The sequence below is a fragment of the Anopheles coluzzii genome, chromosome 3, assembly GCF_943734685.1.
Source record: "Anopheles coluzzii chromosome 3, AcolN3, whole genome shotgun sequence".
Taxonomy (NCBI): domain Eukaryota; kingdom Metazoa; phylum Arthropoda; class Insecta; order Diptera; family Culicidae; genus Anopheles; species Anopheles coluzzii.
Genome location: NC_064671.1, coordinates 31,447,508 through 31,463,664, shown reverse-complemented (window position 1 = coordinate 31,463,664; position 16,157 = coordinate 31,447,508). Strand labels below are relative to the sequence as shown.

The 16,157-nt window shown below is 44.4% G+C and overlaps 1 protein-coding gene across 2 annotated transcripts; it reads right to left on the bottom strand.

The window, feature by feature from the left end:
* Positions 1-899: 899 nt before the first annotated feature.
* On the bottom strand, positions 900-14,470 carry LOC120958643 (troponin C). 2 transcript variants are annotated; one of them, XM_040381585.2, is made up of 4 exons: positions 14,209-14,470; positions 4,715-5,028; positions 1,403-1,512; positions 900-1,290 (listed from the first exon to the last, which is right to left on the bottom strand). In XM_040381585.2, the coding sequence occupies exons 1-4, from the start codon at positions 14,209-14,211 to the stop codon at positions 1,262-1,264; spliced, it is 456 nt and encodes a 151-aa protein (XP_040237519.1). In that variant the 5' UTR covers positions 14,212-14,470; the 3' UTR covers positions 900-1,261. The 2 variants fall into 2 exon arrangements, with proteins under 2 accessions (XP_040237519.1, XP_040237518.1); XM_040381584.2 differs by lacking the exon at positions 14,209-14,470 and adding an exon at positions 8,878-9,041.
* Positions 14,471-16,157: the final 1,687 nt, after the last annotated feature.

The following is a 16,157-nucleotide window of genomic DNA, read 5'->3' as shown; positions in this document are numbered from 1 at the left end:
AGCATAACAAAAATTTACAGAAACCAACAAAAAAGCCGATTGAATAAGGAGCGCAATTTAAAGTCCACAAAGAAGACCCCAAAAAGGTATAAAATTGCATTATACAAAAAACCGTTCACAGAAACTCTAAACACAAAAACGTGTCATCATTCTTTTTGTGTTCGTTTTTTTCGTATTCATTTCGATTGTTCCATTTTTTTCTGTGTCCTATTGCTTGTTGCTGAACGCTGACGCTGAACGGTGTTCCTGCAATAAAGGTGATAATACTTTCAAATGAAATTCAAATTGCAATTCACGTCGCATCCTGTTCGCGTGTTGACAAAAAACAGTAGAGAAAGAAAAGGGAGGATGGATGGAAAACAAATAGAAAAGAGAGACAGAGAGAGAGAAAGAGAGAGAGAGAGAGAGAGAGAGAGAGAGAGTAAAATAGTGGAAAACACATCAACCCTGAACGAAGGAAAACATCAGTTCAATGTTCAGGGAATGCATTGGGAAAAAAAAGGAAAAAAAAACAGCCAGGACAGAAGACCGGTAGATTGATGTGGAAATAAATATTCACGAGAGACAGTTCCGCCAACACATCCCCCCCCTCCTTCCCCTGGATGATGAAGGACACAATGGGATTATGAAAATCCTTGCGAGGGAAGGGATTGGATTGGCCCGTCGTGACCAAGGAGCGGTAGATTGTTTGTGAAATGCTTTTTGATTGGGCAGAGCTTTCATTTGCTTTCTTTCCGTGATGCAAACAGATCGGGTTAATAACGGGGCGGGGGGGTACGGGAGCTTGATGGAAATTCTATTTAACGGGGAACGGACACACCGACGGAAGGAAGCGATCTCTTATTGGAAAGCAAAAACACGTAGTGAAAATAAAAAAATTGAAGCAACATGCTTTAAGCTATTTTTGTTCAAAAGGGGGACAAGTTTTCCATTTATTTCTTTACGGTAAAAGAGACACGTGGATGATATACACAAGTCACTGGGGTCAGCAGCATAGTTTAAGGGGAGTGATTTAAACAATAGCTAACAAAACACACACACACACACACACACGAACACTACCCAAAAAGCAGGGGTGCAATCGGCGCACACTTTAGTTAGTCGTCCGCTGTCCGGGGGGAGACAGTTTGCTACAGTTTCACGTTCCAGTTGCACAGTCGGAAAGGCTGGCTGGTAGTTGGTGCTGGTAGTGACGGTGGAAAATTGACACACTCGCGGTCGTGTCGTGCTGTGTGTTTGTATCGGTTGGATTGGTCGCAGCTTATTCACCCGTCATCATCTCCATAAACTCTGTCGATGAGAAAAAAAACAAAAAAAAAAAACATTAAGAATGGGAATTTAAATGAAGAAGCTGAGAAGACTTTGACAGTCAAACGGGTCGGCAGAGGCTATTGTCTCTTACCATCGAAATCTACCGTGCCGGAACCGTCCGTATCGATTTCCCCGATGATGCCGTCGAGATCCTCGCTGGACAGTTTATCGTCGAGTGCTTTCAGAATTTCCTTCAGCGTGCTGGAAAGAGGGAGGGATCAAGATCAAACAGGAGCGAACAAACAAAAAAAAAGAGCAAAAGATGAAACAGTCCTGCTTAACATGTGTGCTTCATGGTGTAGTGTTTGTGTGTGTGTTGGGGAGGAGGGAGTAAATGTTCATCTACTGTATGACCCTTCACCTTCATTCCGATCGCTTCTCGAGCCGCAAGATGCTGCTCAAAGGAGAAGCCGTTTTTCCCGAGAAAAAGCGTAACGTCAATTCATCTTGCGGAATGAAGGGTCGCCAATCCAGCACCAGCAGCAGCAGCAACAGTAGCCCCAGCAAACAAGCCAGGTACGGCACATAACTTATAAGACCGACCGACCCCAACAGGCACAGCATTTATAATTTAAAGGCGAGGCGGGTTTAGAGCATCGTGGCCTTGGGCGGAGCGAAATCAAGAGCTATTATGCTGAACGCGAACGCGTGCAGCCGTTTGCTACCACATGGGTGGTGTAGAGGGGGAAGCGGGGAAGCTATGGCAACAAAAAAGAGCAACCAATTCCGGCACCGACTCCGGTTGCGCATCACCGGTGATGATGGTGATATTTATGCTATCCGTTTGCGCGTCCGTTTCCGTTCTGTCGGTTTTTTTTCCCTTTTTTTCCTTCATCGCCGCAAATGGCACACACGCACACGGTACACTACAGAGAAGAAGCCCCGGCATGTGGAATGTTGGGATGGGGTGAGTAAACACAACCTCCAGGTCCGCATCACCGACCAACCGCACCAGGCAACCGCCGGTCAACGCGCTGCCTGCGTGGAGTGATGGGGGCGCCCAGTCGTTTGTGAAGAAAGATGGCTGCGTACTTGATGAGCGAGCGAGCGTGTGTGCGGGGGGGGGGGGGGGGGGGCTGCGGCGTGGTTGTTTATTCGCGCATCAAACCGAACGGAAGAAGAGCTAGGTCCAGGTGACGTGTGGATTAAGTGGATTTCCCGTAAAGATGAAAAGCAGATGCGAAGGAGCAACGCGGAACGATTGCGTAGATCTCCGCACGCTCTCTATCTCTCTCTCTCTCTCTCCCGCAGCCATTCCACAGACCGTAGATCGGAATGTGCGTCTCGCACTGCCATTTCACCGCCTACTTTTGTCGCAGTCTGTGTTGAAAGTTTCGAAATATTTTGTCAGCGATGCGAAATTAACTTCTTCCCCCCTTGGGCGGCCGTTCCTTCCACCCTCCACTTTGCAGTCATAATTTGTGCACGGCGGGTGAAAATATGATACGTGAAAATGAGTCCGTTGGAAAGCGACGTTATTTATGACGTTATTATTTTGGTGTGCGTGTGTGTGGGATTTTTTTGTTGTTGTAATTTTTGCTTCCTTTAAATAAGTCTCTTTTTTGTTTGGGTTTTCCCTGCTTTCCCTGCGTGGAGTGTTTGCGGAATGGGACAGCAGTTTATTGAGCTCGTTTGAATGTTAAAGCGTTTCCGGTTGTGTTCGGGCGGAACGGGAGTATCTGCTTCCCTCCCCTTTCCAACAGCTCCACGGGCTGAAGGGGTGGTTACCTACATATGGTGGCAATAAATTTTCGACCAAAACCACAGACCGAACAACATGTGTGACGGGGTTTGCATGTAGCTCTGTCTGGCTGTGTGTGTGTGTTAAAACTAGTTTTTCACCGTAATTAGTTTGACGCCAACCGGAGGGAACGTGGAGCTGTGGGAGCAGTGCAAAGTGGTCGTTTTTTACTACGTTGGCAGTAAAAAAAAGAATGATCTTGCTCTCCGTTTTGCTGGTTGGGGTTTGGGTGTGAGCTAAAGTGCGATAGAGACAGTGACCTCGGCTCAATGTTTTCCAGTGTGTGCGTTAAAGGTTTTTAGGCAACGATGTGCGAACAAATGTCAAATGGAACGAATGGGTTTCGAGATTAGCTAGGGCAGCATTGTACATCGGAGATGGGTACTAAAAGGTATGGATTATAGTGAGAGATGTTGTAGCTGTATAAAGAATTGGAGTGATTTATGTTTAAGTGCAAAATGTACTTCAAATTGAGTTCGTTGCTTGATTAAAAATCTCAAAAAATTTAACTTTCTATTAAACTTTTGTTCAAAGATTTACGCCATTTAAAGTTATAAGTTGACAGGGAGACACAATAAGCAATCCCAAACACTTACGCATTGCAGTATATATACTAGAGACAAAACAAGAAAATAATAAAAAAAAACTTTGGAAGCATTTAGAAGGATTTGGCTACAAACAAGTCTGGCATTGGTATACTCCTAAGCCACTCCAATAACATTCGAAATAGCGATCTAATTCATGGATTTGGCCAGCCGGCAATGACCTTTTTGGCATCCCAGTCGACAAACATTCAACATTCTCCACAAAACGAGCCCCCAAAATCGGAAGTAGAATAGAAAGCACCACAGGGCACTTCCGGTAACAACACTCGCTCACACACATTGCGCCACATATTTTTTATCTTTTTCCACCCAAAAAACAAGAAACGATGTGAATTTGTGGTCGTTAAATGTTTGCCTTTCACACACATTGCCCTTTTTCCACACCGATAAACACAAGCCTACGTGTGGCCATGTAGGTGAAGCGTTTCGTCCAGCCGGAGGTCACACCGCCTCGAACATAATTCCTTTGTGTATGTGTGTGTGTGTGTGTGTGTGTGTGTGTGTGTGTGTGTGTGTGTGTGTGTGTGTTTGTGTGTGTGCACACGGGAGTTAAAGTAGTGTAGGAAGTAGCGGCACCGGCAAGTCCCAAAAAAGACGACGAGAGTTTTGCTCACTCGGCAAGTGTTCTCGCTCGTTCGTTTAGTTGCGCGGAGTGAAAAGGCAAAAATAATGACACTATCGGTGCACGGTAAACAGCGATAAATCAAGCCGGTTCGTCGGAACTCGGCCAAAAAAAAAAAAACCTTTCCAAATCCACGACATGCACACCCAGAACATGTAACATGGACGATGGGGGGTGGAGTGGCGATAAATTAAAGGCTTATTTGACGTACGTGCACGCAAAGAAACCGAAAACGTGTGGAGCGAAGAGCAAAGCAGGCGGCAGCATTTGAAGCATGAAAGCCTGGCTCGTCGTCTATTATCGTATTGTGTGTGTGTATGTGTGTGTGTGTGTGTGTGTGTGTGTGTGTGTGTGTGTGTGTGTGTAATTGGTGAAATAGTACGCTTGTCACGCCATATCGACAACAACTTTCCGCCCCGTCTCAAATCCCGGTACCTGGTGGTGATGTAGCCGTTACCCTCGCGGTCATACAACCGGAAGGCTTCCTTCAGCTCCTGCTGCATCGCCTCCGCGTCTTCCTCCTCCTGCAGGAAGTTGGAGGCAATGTTGGCAAAGCCGTCGAAGTTGACGCGGCCCGTGCTTTCCGGGTCCTCCTCGTCGATCAGGTCCTGCAGCTCGCCCTCGTCGAACAGCTGGCCCATCGTGTTGAGAATGGTCGAGATCTTGATCGTCTCGATGAAGCCCGTCTTCTGCGTGTCAAACATCTGGAATGCTTTGCGCATGATCAGCATTCTCTGCTCCTCATCATCCTGTTGGAAATCGGGTAAACCAAAGAAAAAGAAACAATTCAAAATTACTCCAAATGCCACGTGTTTTTAATCTCGCGCGCCATTCCGTGCCATTTCGCGTCCACGAATGACAGCTGACGACAGGGTTGGACCACCGTTGGCTCGTCTACTGTCAGCTGTCAAACTGACAGCTAGTATTTAATATTATAAATCAGGGCTCAGGGAATGAGGGAATCAGAGGCGTATTAATAACAGCTTACAATTTATTTCAACATTCCCACTGCTTCCGCTACTAATTGCGTTTCGTGTTCCGCTTTTAATACATTGTAGACTCGGAGCACATTTCCAACTCGCTTCGAGTATCATCTCATAATCCTGTTCCATGTTTTGTACGACATTTCCGATTTGAACTGAGCGTAAATGTGCTCCCCGTCCAGCTCAACTCTCCGTTCTTCGCATAAACAGGTGTCGATCAAAACAGGGGCGATTGAGGGGGCCGCCACCTTGAGCAGAAGGACTGGCACTGTGCAGCACTGGCGGAAAGACATTAACATCCACACACACACACAATCACACCACTCAAATGGGCTGTGAAATCGAAACTCTACCCCCTTTAAGCCCCTTGCAATCCTTCTTCAACAGCAAAAAGGCCGGATGTCGGAATGGTTCTGTTTGTTGAATCTCTGAAATGGCATTCCCTTTTCCTTCACCCCCCCTCCCCCTCGGTTTGGGGGTCATTTTTGGCCGCCTTTAATCGTTTGCCCAATCGCAGTTAGCACGGGGAAACAGAACGGAAGGCGGTTGTGAGCCGGTGGCACGATTCAAGTGCGCTCTCGAGTCTCGCGATTCCGTTATAAATATTAATGGAGAGGAGGAATTTTTAGTGTCTTTCGCCTGTGCACGGTCCAACTGTGGTCCAACGATTGGAGCAGTCCCCCCCCCCCTCTCGTTGCCCTGCCATCCTTGCATCCCCGAGACACTCCTTTCGCTCGCTATGTTGCAGCATTAATCATTTGCGCCCTCTCCAATGATTTCGCCCTTCGCTGTCTCGGCCTTCGCTTTGCCCCGGAACGTGATACATAAAACAGGGACAGACACCATTTGGCAAACTAAAGCGACTGGCCCGCGGCCAACACGGTAGGGCCTCCTGTGTGGCAAACCTCCTCCCCTTGCAGTGCAGTGAGACCACTAGCCACTAGTCCTGATGTAATTATTAACGATTGATTCATGATCATCACGCGCGATCGCCCGACCGGGGTCCTACGGAACGCGGGTCGCGCACATCTCGTGTTACGCTTATTTATTCACTTTACCACAAACCGTAAAGGGGGGTGTTGTGAGGTAGTAGGAGAAGAGGTAAAAATGCTTGAGTTAAAAATATATCAACCAACGTCCGCGCCACAGAAGCCAACACGGAGAGGGAGATCTCGGCAGGAAATGATCCGTAGCGGGATAGCCGCGGGTTTTTTGATCTCCGAGGGCGCGGTTAGGATTTTTGATTGACACTCCACCCTATTAGACCCCACTCCCCCCTTTCCTCCCCTCCTTTTTCAAAGTTTGATGCTCGATGACCGCGAAAATCTTTCATCCTACGGCAGTTCGTTCCTCTGTGTGTGCTTGTGTATGTGTCAGTACGAGTGGTATGATTTATTGGTTTTGTGGCCGCATTGCAGCATCACCCAGCCCAAGCAGCTGCCCGTCAACCGGGGAGGGTATTCGGCTTGTCACAATAAACAATGGAACCGATTAGAGGTTAGGTATGCGTCTGGTGTGTGTGTGTGTGTGTGTGTGATAGACACACATTGTCAGTAAAAACATGAGTGGAACATACATTCCGCGGATGGATGGTTGTTATTATTCTTTCGAACTGCGCGTTCGGGGGCGGATTTTATTGGCGGTTGCTGTTGGAGATGTGTCAAACTTTCCACCAAAACGTCATAAACAGACCGTTGATGGGTACTTTACGAACAGCTGAGGGGAAACAACAAATGGGATTTATGTGGGAATATTTTGAAATTTTCATACAAAGCAATGTTTAAAAGTGAAACTTAAATTCAAATATGATTTGTAGGAAATATTACGTCCCTAAAAATGCTAAAAAAAGGATGTTTTACGCATCAAATGGTAGGTTGTTAGGTAGTTCCTTGCACGAAACACTTGATTTCCTATGAAATTAAGCTCGTTTTACATAATACTTAATAACGTTTTACATAACGATTGTTGGGCTAAAGCTCTCAGAAAATGATGGTAAAGGTAATAGGTTGAGTAAAATGCATAAGCAATGCCAGAAATGTCTGCAATTATTCAAAATTGCATTTTTTTGTTTTCATTCTTGCTCTGTGATGACCTTAATGGAGAGAAATAGTTACATTATTTGAGCAGCCTATGCAAGAACATTATAGTTTTTTTAATTGATTTTTATTGATTGATGGCATTTAACACTTTTATGTTAAGATGTTTTTTTACAAACAGTTTTCAAGATTATACAAAACTGATTATTAATTTTAGGCAGACTAATTGAATTTACACATTATTTATGGCATTTTGCGCACTTTTCCACTTCTATCCGGTAGAAGGTGCCACATTTTATTGGACAAAGACTGGGGATTAGAACGAATAGAACGATAATTAAGTGTCCTTACATCTCTTAGTCAGTGATTTCACATTCTCTTTGGGGAATATAAATAAAATAAATAATTAAAATTTGTTTCATTTTCAAGTGTCATTTTCAAATGTTAACAGTATTATTCAACGCTCTTGAGTTTTTTTTTCAACAGCTGATTGGTCACAAAAACATGACAACTGTCAAAAAACATCTAGTGAGTGTAAAATTGAAACATTGAAATGTGAACCAGTAGAACAGCGTAATACTGTTATATGGGCGTCACGCTACGCAATAGCTATAAAACAATCAGCTTGCGTGAAATAGTGCGTTCAAACTTGATGTTCATAAACACTTTAACTAAGGCTGTCTTTCATTTAAACATAAAACCTATTCTCATCTGATCTCAAATATTTTAACACCATAATGGGGCATACGCATTTTATTGATTTTATGGATAATATCAAAGATGGAAAAAACTGCGTGTACAATATGTTTCAACGTTGATCGTTCCACATAGTGAAAAGCAATCCGATTGATACACAGGAAAAATGGGTCAATAATTATTCATCCATTCGATTTTAATTACCCTTTACACTTGGGCAAATATTGCGCTCGTTTCTATCACAAACGATCCCTAACGTTGTCGAATGCTGCAACAAAATAGTAACAAAACAAAATGCAACGAGTAATGATATATGCTCCCCCAAAGAGCAGATGATTGAAGCAATAAAAGGCATGAAACGCCGAGCGGAATCGATTTTAATTATATTTTAATAACTTTTCCCCTCCTGCTGCTGTTGTTACCTAATAGATAATGTTTTAGTGAGTGTGTGAAAGTGTCACTGTGCTTATTTCTGCTAGGTTAATTGAGTTGAAGTGGAAAGTGTAGTGCACTGCACAGCGGGATGTTTTAAGAGGAAAATCCTTCTCTTTCGTCACTGGCCACTAATTAAGTGATGCTTGCCATCCATCCCCGTGTGTCCCCCCGTGACATGTGGGGAAAAAGATAGAAAAGAAAACACCAAACCACTCTCCCGCACCAACCACTGTGAACCCCGGGCGTGGACAGACGTGTGGAAATGTGTCACACTGTCCGCTCCATTAGTGCCGAGGTTGATCGTTCCATTGGCGGCGACAAGGGCGGTGTTTGCACAGCAAAAACACTAATTGAAATTGGCCAGCTACCGAGCTACCGCGAGTCGGCTACGGAAACTACACACTGCACTCGCTTTAAGTGAATTGACACGGGCACACAAGAAACTCACAAAATAATCCGACATCTTGACGCTCCAGGCAAGGGCACGGGACGGGACGGAAACGATCCGGGCAAGGGCACTTGAAAAGACACGGCAGCTCCGGCTTCCGGGCAGCTGGGCACAACGTCCGTTCGAGGCACAACGGCACCGTTACTGTGACTGCGACTGTGACTGGCCGTGAATTGCGCGAGTCTTGCCGCGAGTGGCCTGCCAAAGAGCACCTTGGCACCTCTGCCAAGGGCGGGTTACGCTCACCCGATCGATTGTGACCGATCGAATTAAGCGCACCACTCACTGGGACTGTTGGACAGAACAAAGATCGACCATCCCCGGGACGCTTGGGCAGGAAGCAGCTGCAAGGCAATTAATGTCTCTCAATACGAGCGAACTCTCTTGAGGGATCGCTGGCCAAGCGGGGTTTTGCAAGCAAGAGCGACCAATAATAATATTTGCCATCTCGATCTTCGATCGTCGTTTCGATCGTCGCCCCCTTTGTGGAGGTAATTTGGTGATCGATTTCAGGGAGCAAGGAGAGCGAGAGGCAGTTTAAATTTTATTTATTTACACCTGCACAACCAGCTCGAAACGGGGAAGGCAGCCGCGTAAACTGAGCCGATGCGAGTTGAGATAAACCACCCAGCAGGACCATCCCGCCCTTCTTGTGGCTCTCATTTAGCAGCCGGAAGGAGCAATATAAATGACGTACCGTTCGAGCGAGTAGCTCAGCTAAGCTCGTTGCAGGTGTACGTTGCAAGATGGATGGGTGAAAATAACTTATCCTGCTTCAAATGGAGAATATTTCATGAACAGGGCATTCGGGCAGAGGGGTGTTGTTTTTTCTTTCTTTTTGCCCTGCTCACACTCTCGTTGTACACTCGTTTTCCGAGTGTTTTTTTCCTCTTCTGTGTATGTGCATATAATTACCACCACGGACTGTTTTTAGCGGCGGGATTGGAAAAAAAGAACTCAACCTAAATAAAGCCACCGCGAAGATGAATTAAAAATAACGACTCATTAATTAATGTGTACAGCAACCGGCAGAAGGGAACGTTGCAAAAAAAATGATCGCAGCAAGCCGATACTTTGGGCGATGAGTTATGCTTTCCAAGGAAAAGAACGTGGTAGAGAGTATACGAGAGGGAAACAAGCAATTGCAAGCCGATGGTTTATGAGTGGTTTTGCCAAATAGGGAAGGTTTTAATGGCTTTAAATTTGAGTGATTTATGTGAGGTTTCGTTACAATAAATTTAAAAAAGTTTATGCATAAAAATCAATCATGCTTTAATAATCAAATAAACACCGATTTTGATGTACAGTAGCCGCAGCTATCATCTAACTTTGCGGCTTGCTGGACGGTTTCTTTAACAACTTATCAGAAAACTGTCTTCCCATATCTTTGAGGATACAGCTTAGCTATGCTCCTGCAACAAAATCAGGCCGATATCTAAACAAAACTCGGAAAACCATGCAAAAATGTTAAAAAAGGTATGAACAGTCACTGTTTCACTCAAAGCCGAACAGTTTCTATTCCCCGACTAATATTGACCAATACAATAATGAAATTGAATAATTTTAGTTGTTAGTCAGCAATGTTCGTCGATCGGTAGTATTGGAACTTTATGTACCTATTAAGCGACTTAAGTCTAGAACACTTGATAGGGTAAACGTACCTATAGTGGTGCTAGTACCAATAGTGGTGGTATTGCACTAAAATGCGTCTCGTATGATAAATTAACAGTAGTTAGGTCGGTCTCGTAGTACAGTCGTCAACTCGTACGACTTAACAACATGCCCGTCATGGGTTCAATCCCCAAATAGACCGCGCCGCCATACGTAGGACTGACTATCCTGCTATGGGGGAGAATCAATTAGTCACTGAAAGCCAAAGCCCACAAGTGGGTACAGGCAGGCCTTGACCGACATCGGTTGTTGAGCCAAAGAAGAAGAAGAAGAAGTTAAGTTATTTATGATAGTGTGAAATGTTCTCTAGCCTTTTACAAAGGATTTAAAAATGAAATGGGGCCATTCCGTTTCTTAGTGACCGAAAAATCCATTATTTTGTGAAAAGTATCAACATTTTTCCAAAATCCTTACGATTTCATAACGATACTCATATTTTTGTTAACGTTCTACATGACCACATAACAACGCAGTTATTAGTTTTTTAACATAATTGTTATCAAATGATATTATTCTATTCAAATTCATTGGCTTTTGACCATATTTACGTATTTTTAAGTGTTTTTACGATAGTGCCATTATAAGTACAACAAACAGGCATGTTCCTATAGTGATCCTAGTTCTAAAATCAATAAAAACAGGTAATTTTAGATTTTTTTGGGTTGACATTTTTAACATGTCGTATTGTTTTCATTAAAATAAGCAACCAAAATAAGTTTTCTGTAAGTAATTTACCAAACAAAGGCCAAAATTCGCTTATTTTGCTGAGTGAAAAATCGACTTCAAATCAAACAAACTATTCTTGGTATGAGATGACGACAGGTGTTATTCAGTACTTTAGTCAATATTTTTTTCAACCAAATTCATACATTTTTTGCGATCAAATTACGAAAGAAATCATTATTATGGCAGTAATCCTTGCTATTCACACGAAAACAGCTTCAAAACTACGTTTCATTGATATTATACACTGTTTTGAGGCATCCTTCTTTACCACCACTATAGGAACACAATATGACGACTATAGGAACCATACCACCATTATAGGCACAACGAAGCAATCACAAAAATATGTATTATTTCGTAAATTTGATGTGTTTCATGGTAAAAATGGTTGTGAATGCGAAGATAAAACATATTCCAACTGTTATGTGTTAAAATATTCAGAAATTGTCCTTCCTGACACTTTAAATCCATTAAAATACATTTGTACCACCACAAATTGCACCACTATTGGTACATTTACCCTATTTGATTTTTTTGTTTTTTTGTTTTTTTTTTTTGTTTTTTTTCTTTGGCTCAACAACCGATGTCGGTCAAGGCCTGCCTGTACCCACTTGTGGGCTTGGATTTCAGTGACTAATTGATTCCCCCCCATAGCAGGATAGTCAGTCCTACGTATGGCGGCACGGTCTATTTGGGGATTGAACCCATGACGGGCATGTTGTTAAGTTGTACGAGTTGACGACTGTACTACGAGACCGGCCTACCCTATTTGATATTTGATATTTATTTGTTGAATTCAACGGGCCTTATGTGGCCTTCTCCAAGCGGGGTTACACAAAAATTACACAAATTAATAAACATGAACTTAAACGCAATTCAAAATAAATTAGGGCCGCACAGCAGGAATACATTTCATAACATTCTTGTTCCGAATTCTTGTTCCGATAATTAATGAAATGCTATGCATGGTTTTCCACTGGTTTTATTTAGACACTGATCTGATTGTTTGCATCAGCATAGCCTTAAAGTTTCCTGCATCGATATACAAAGTCAATAGTCTGATACGAGAAGGTACAAGGTACTGCCAAGGAAGCAGTAAAATTAGCAAAATAATATAGTATATTGTATAAGACAACTTAGAAGTCTACTGTAAACCTGTTATCACAGCGATCACCAAATTGAAATGAATCATAGGAACGAATTATTTATATTAAAGAATAATTAAATAAATCCGTTGATTAAATTTGAACAAAAAAGGATTTCGATTTAAAAAATAATCAGCTAACACAACAAATAAGACCGAACATGCCGAGGATTGAACGTACGTCAATCGCTATATTGATTTCTGCATTACTGCGTCAACTTTATCGGCTGTCAATACGTGTTCTAACAGCTTCTGCTTTTAATCAATGTAAACAAACGCTTTCATTTTCGATTATTATTATTTATGTTTATCATGCTCTCAAGTGCGCTTCGGCGCATCTGGAATGTGCCCAGCGCCATTACAGTACATCAAAGATTGATCCTCATTTATTTACACTCCTTGCAATGCACGCACCAAATGGGAACGGATGAAGAAAATTAAACCATTTTCCCTTTGAAATACGCTGAGCAACATCGGAAATATCTCATCTAGCGCACCCGTAAACACGCTTGATTAATTGATTATTGATGTACGCAATTACGGAAGTGACACGCTTCGGTGTGCCGTTAGCGTTTGGGGATTTAGGCCAGCAAAGAAGCAGGAGGGAATACACGCATCAACATGGAGATTATCTTCAAAGCAGCTTCCGGCGCAAAACGCGTGGAATGTGCCTTCTTTTTTATGTCTCTTCATAAGCAGGAACATGTAATGCAATAGAGATATTGCCGTAATGGAGTAATGCCACCGATTACAGTGGTTCGATCCATGCCCGGCATACCATCGCTAATGAATCATTTGCCACTCCCCTCCATCCATGTCAGTCAGACAGAGCTGAGGGTCGCAACGCAAGGCAGCACAGCCCCCGTGATGATTAATAACCGTGGAATGAGTTGAGATTTATTAATAAAATCCACCGAACAGCGCACGAACCAAGACAAGGAGAGAGAGTGACTTCTTTCGATTCACAAGCACACACACACACACACACGACCACACGTTAAATGGAATCGTGCGAAGGCGGATGAACCTGCACACACCCTTCCTCTCTCCCCGCAAACAGTGATCTGATCACATTAATTTCATGCCCTTTTTCATGGCTCAACAGAACCGCAGCAGCAGCACCAGCCGCCGCCAAGGAATGCTTTTGCGGATGATTCGTCCACCGTTTTTTTCCGTGTGCCGTCTTCAATGCGGCGGTACGCAGACATAAGACGGAAGGAGCGGAGATTGATTTGATCCCGTCATTGATTCGTCGCTCGGTTAATTAATATGTGCCAGCGCGCGAATGTGACGAGTCAATGTCAGAAATAGTTCGTGCGCGCACGCTTTTTCGCCCCAAAAAACTTGCCAAAAACCCCAACACCTAGACAGACACCGGGTGACTACACAGCAGCACACTCAGCACTCCGATCGCGTGATGATCGGGATGATTAACAAATCAAACGCCGCAATATTGTGAAAGGAGAAAAACTAAACATCAAAATAGCACCGAAAGAAAGAAAAAAGTAGTGAACTTCGTTTCACTTCTAATTTATTCTGTCCTTGCACCGGGCGTGATTGATTGCAACTTTTACTGGCCATAATAATGGTCCGTGCATCCCTCGGTTGCATTTAACGGAGGCAGTTTCTGTTGGCACCATTTCCGGGGTTGGCACATTGGATAAAATAATGTTCCTTCGCTCGCACGGGCGAAAACGATGGAGACGCCCAGTACCTCACACTACTGGGCTGGCTGCGTACGTTTCAATAAAATCTTCACACACTCACACACTCCTCACTCAGTACATTACCATTTTGATCGGCTGGGATGGTGTGTCACTGGGTATCACTCAAAGGACTGGAGTAAAAACGGCTCTGCTGCAAAACTGCGTAACCGCGCGAACTGAACGCACCGAAAGACAGCGCAAGACTCGGCCGACTCGCGTGGTGCGCAACTTTTTCCAAAAAACACCGTCCACGAACACAACACGCACACACACACACACAGCCTCCCTCGAAAGCAGTTAATTAACCGAACGCGGCTCAATAGGCAACTAGGGGCGAAAAATATCATTCAGCATCATTTATATTTAAAAACTCCTCCGCACAATATTGACGCTCAGCTCCCGCCCTCTTACAAAGGGGCAGCAGGGGTAGGGGAGGGACCCGTCCAAGAGCAGGTTATGAGTCGCAGCATGCGTGAGAAGTCCGCCCCGTCGTGCAGAAACGGGGCAGAAAGGTGGAAAATATTTTGCCTTTGCTTTCTCCCTCGTCTTGCCGGCCAAAAACTGCACTGCGCTCTAACGGTTTATCTCGTCTCTTTCCAGTGCTGCGGCCAGCAGCGAGTGAAAGAGACCATCCACTTCGAGTGAGGTGTGTGTGTGACGTTCTACTTCTTCTCTCCCCCCTCTCCTCCATGTGCCCAACGGGTGGCCAACGGTCGCAATGGGCAGGAAAAATCGCTATAAGTAGCTCTAGCAAGCGTGTATACGTTGTGTGGTTTTTCTTTTCCATTCGCGCAGCGCCACGGTCCCGGTGGCAAATGCCGGCCGTATGGAAACGTGCTGTGAGTGAGGCGTAACAGTAACACCCTTCTTTGCCTCCATCGTCCATCTGCTTGTACGCCACCGAGTGAGTGAGTGAGCGGAGTGCATGGCATCCTTCGATCCATCATTCCAAACGGGAAATCCGCACTTTGACACTCGAACAGTGTGTCACACACAAACAGACACACAAACACACACAAGAACAGGGTAGGGCAGCAGTGGTTTACATAATTTCAATGAATCTCTTCCCTTTCGCAAAGCTACCCCACAAGTGATTATTTGTGTCTGTGTGTGTGTGTTTGTGTAGGACATTTTTGCTTCAAACCATCGCCTGGTCGACGTCCCTTTGGGTGCTACGTTTCGCATCGTTTGCCAATGAATCTGAGAAGTAGCATCTCGCCCCCCCCCCACTTGGGCCAGGTGTTGATCGGAGCTGCAACCTTTCAAGAATGAACGAAGTAGGCAGGTCGAGAGAGGATGGCAAGCAGTGTGGTGAGCGGGTTTAATCAAGTGTGTGAGATGTGGTGCGAGCGAACGTTATAAAAATGGACGCAGGAACTTACCGTGCCGGGGTTTTGTTTGCGTTCATAATCCACTATAAATGCAGGTGCGTCTGGATTCGGGAGTTTCGGGGCGATCGGTTTCAGCAGTGCCGACGACGAGGTGGTTGCGAACTTCGTTCTATGGAGTTTATTAAGTTTCGCTTTTCGTTGATTTATTGAACGTTTAAATTATAATATTAATTTAAAGGAGTCAATCGTGTGGAAAATGCTCACCACTCGCGCCACTACACTTTGAAAGCAATGAAACCACAATACGCAGGACGGTTACCATCACATTGCAATGCGCAAACAAACACTCTCTGTTCGGAATGATTACATCGCAATCACACGTCGCCGCCGCAATCGTGATTGCGAAAGTGTGAGAAGAAATTATGTTAATCTTTTCGCGGCCGCGGTCGATCGCTGCCGAGGCAGAGGAATGCTAGTGCCGTTTTCCGAATGGCAACGCCAGGTGCTGCGTGGTTATCGGCATCAGCTTCAGAGGGAGGTCTTTGGTTACGCTTCATGGAGCACCGTTTGGCGCGACACTTGGGATGGGATGGTTTCTGGAAGAAGTGTAGCGGAAAAGGAACAGCGATACACTCACACACAGCCAGCTCAGTAAAGATTTGCTCTTAAAATAGTGCGTAAATTGCATAAATTTATTGTTTC

Coding starts and splice junctions, on each gene's coding strand:
- LOC120958643 (XM_040381584.2), bottom strand. Junction 1,513..4,714: donor AACGGCTACATCACCACCAG/GTACCGGGATTT, acceptor CCCTCTTTCCAG/CACGCTGAAGGAAATTCTGA. Junction 1,291..1,402: donor CGGCACGGTAGATTTCGATG/GTAAGAGACAAT, acceptor TCTCATCGACAG/AGTTTATGGAGATGATGACG.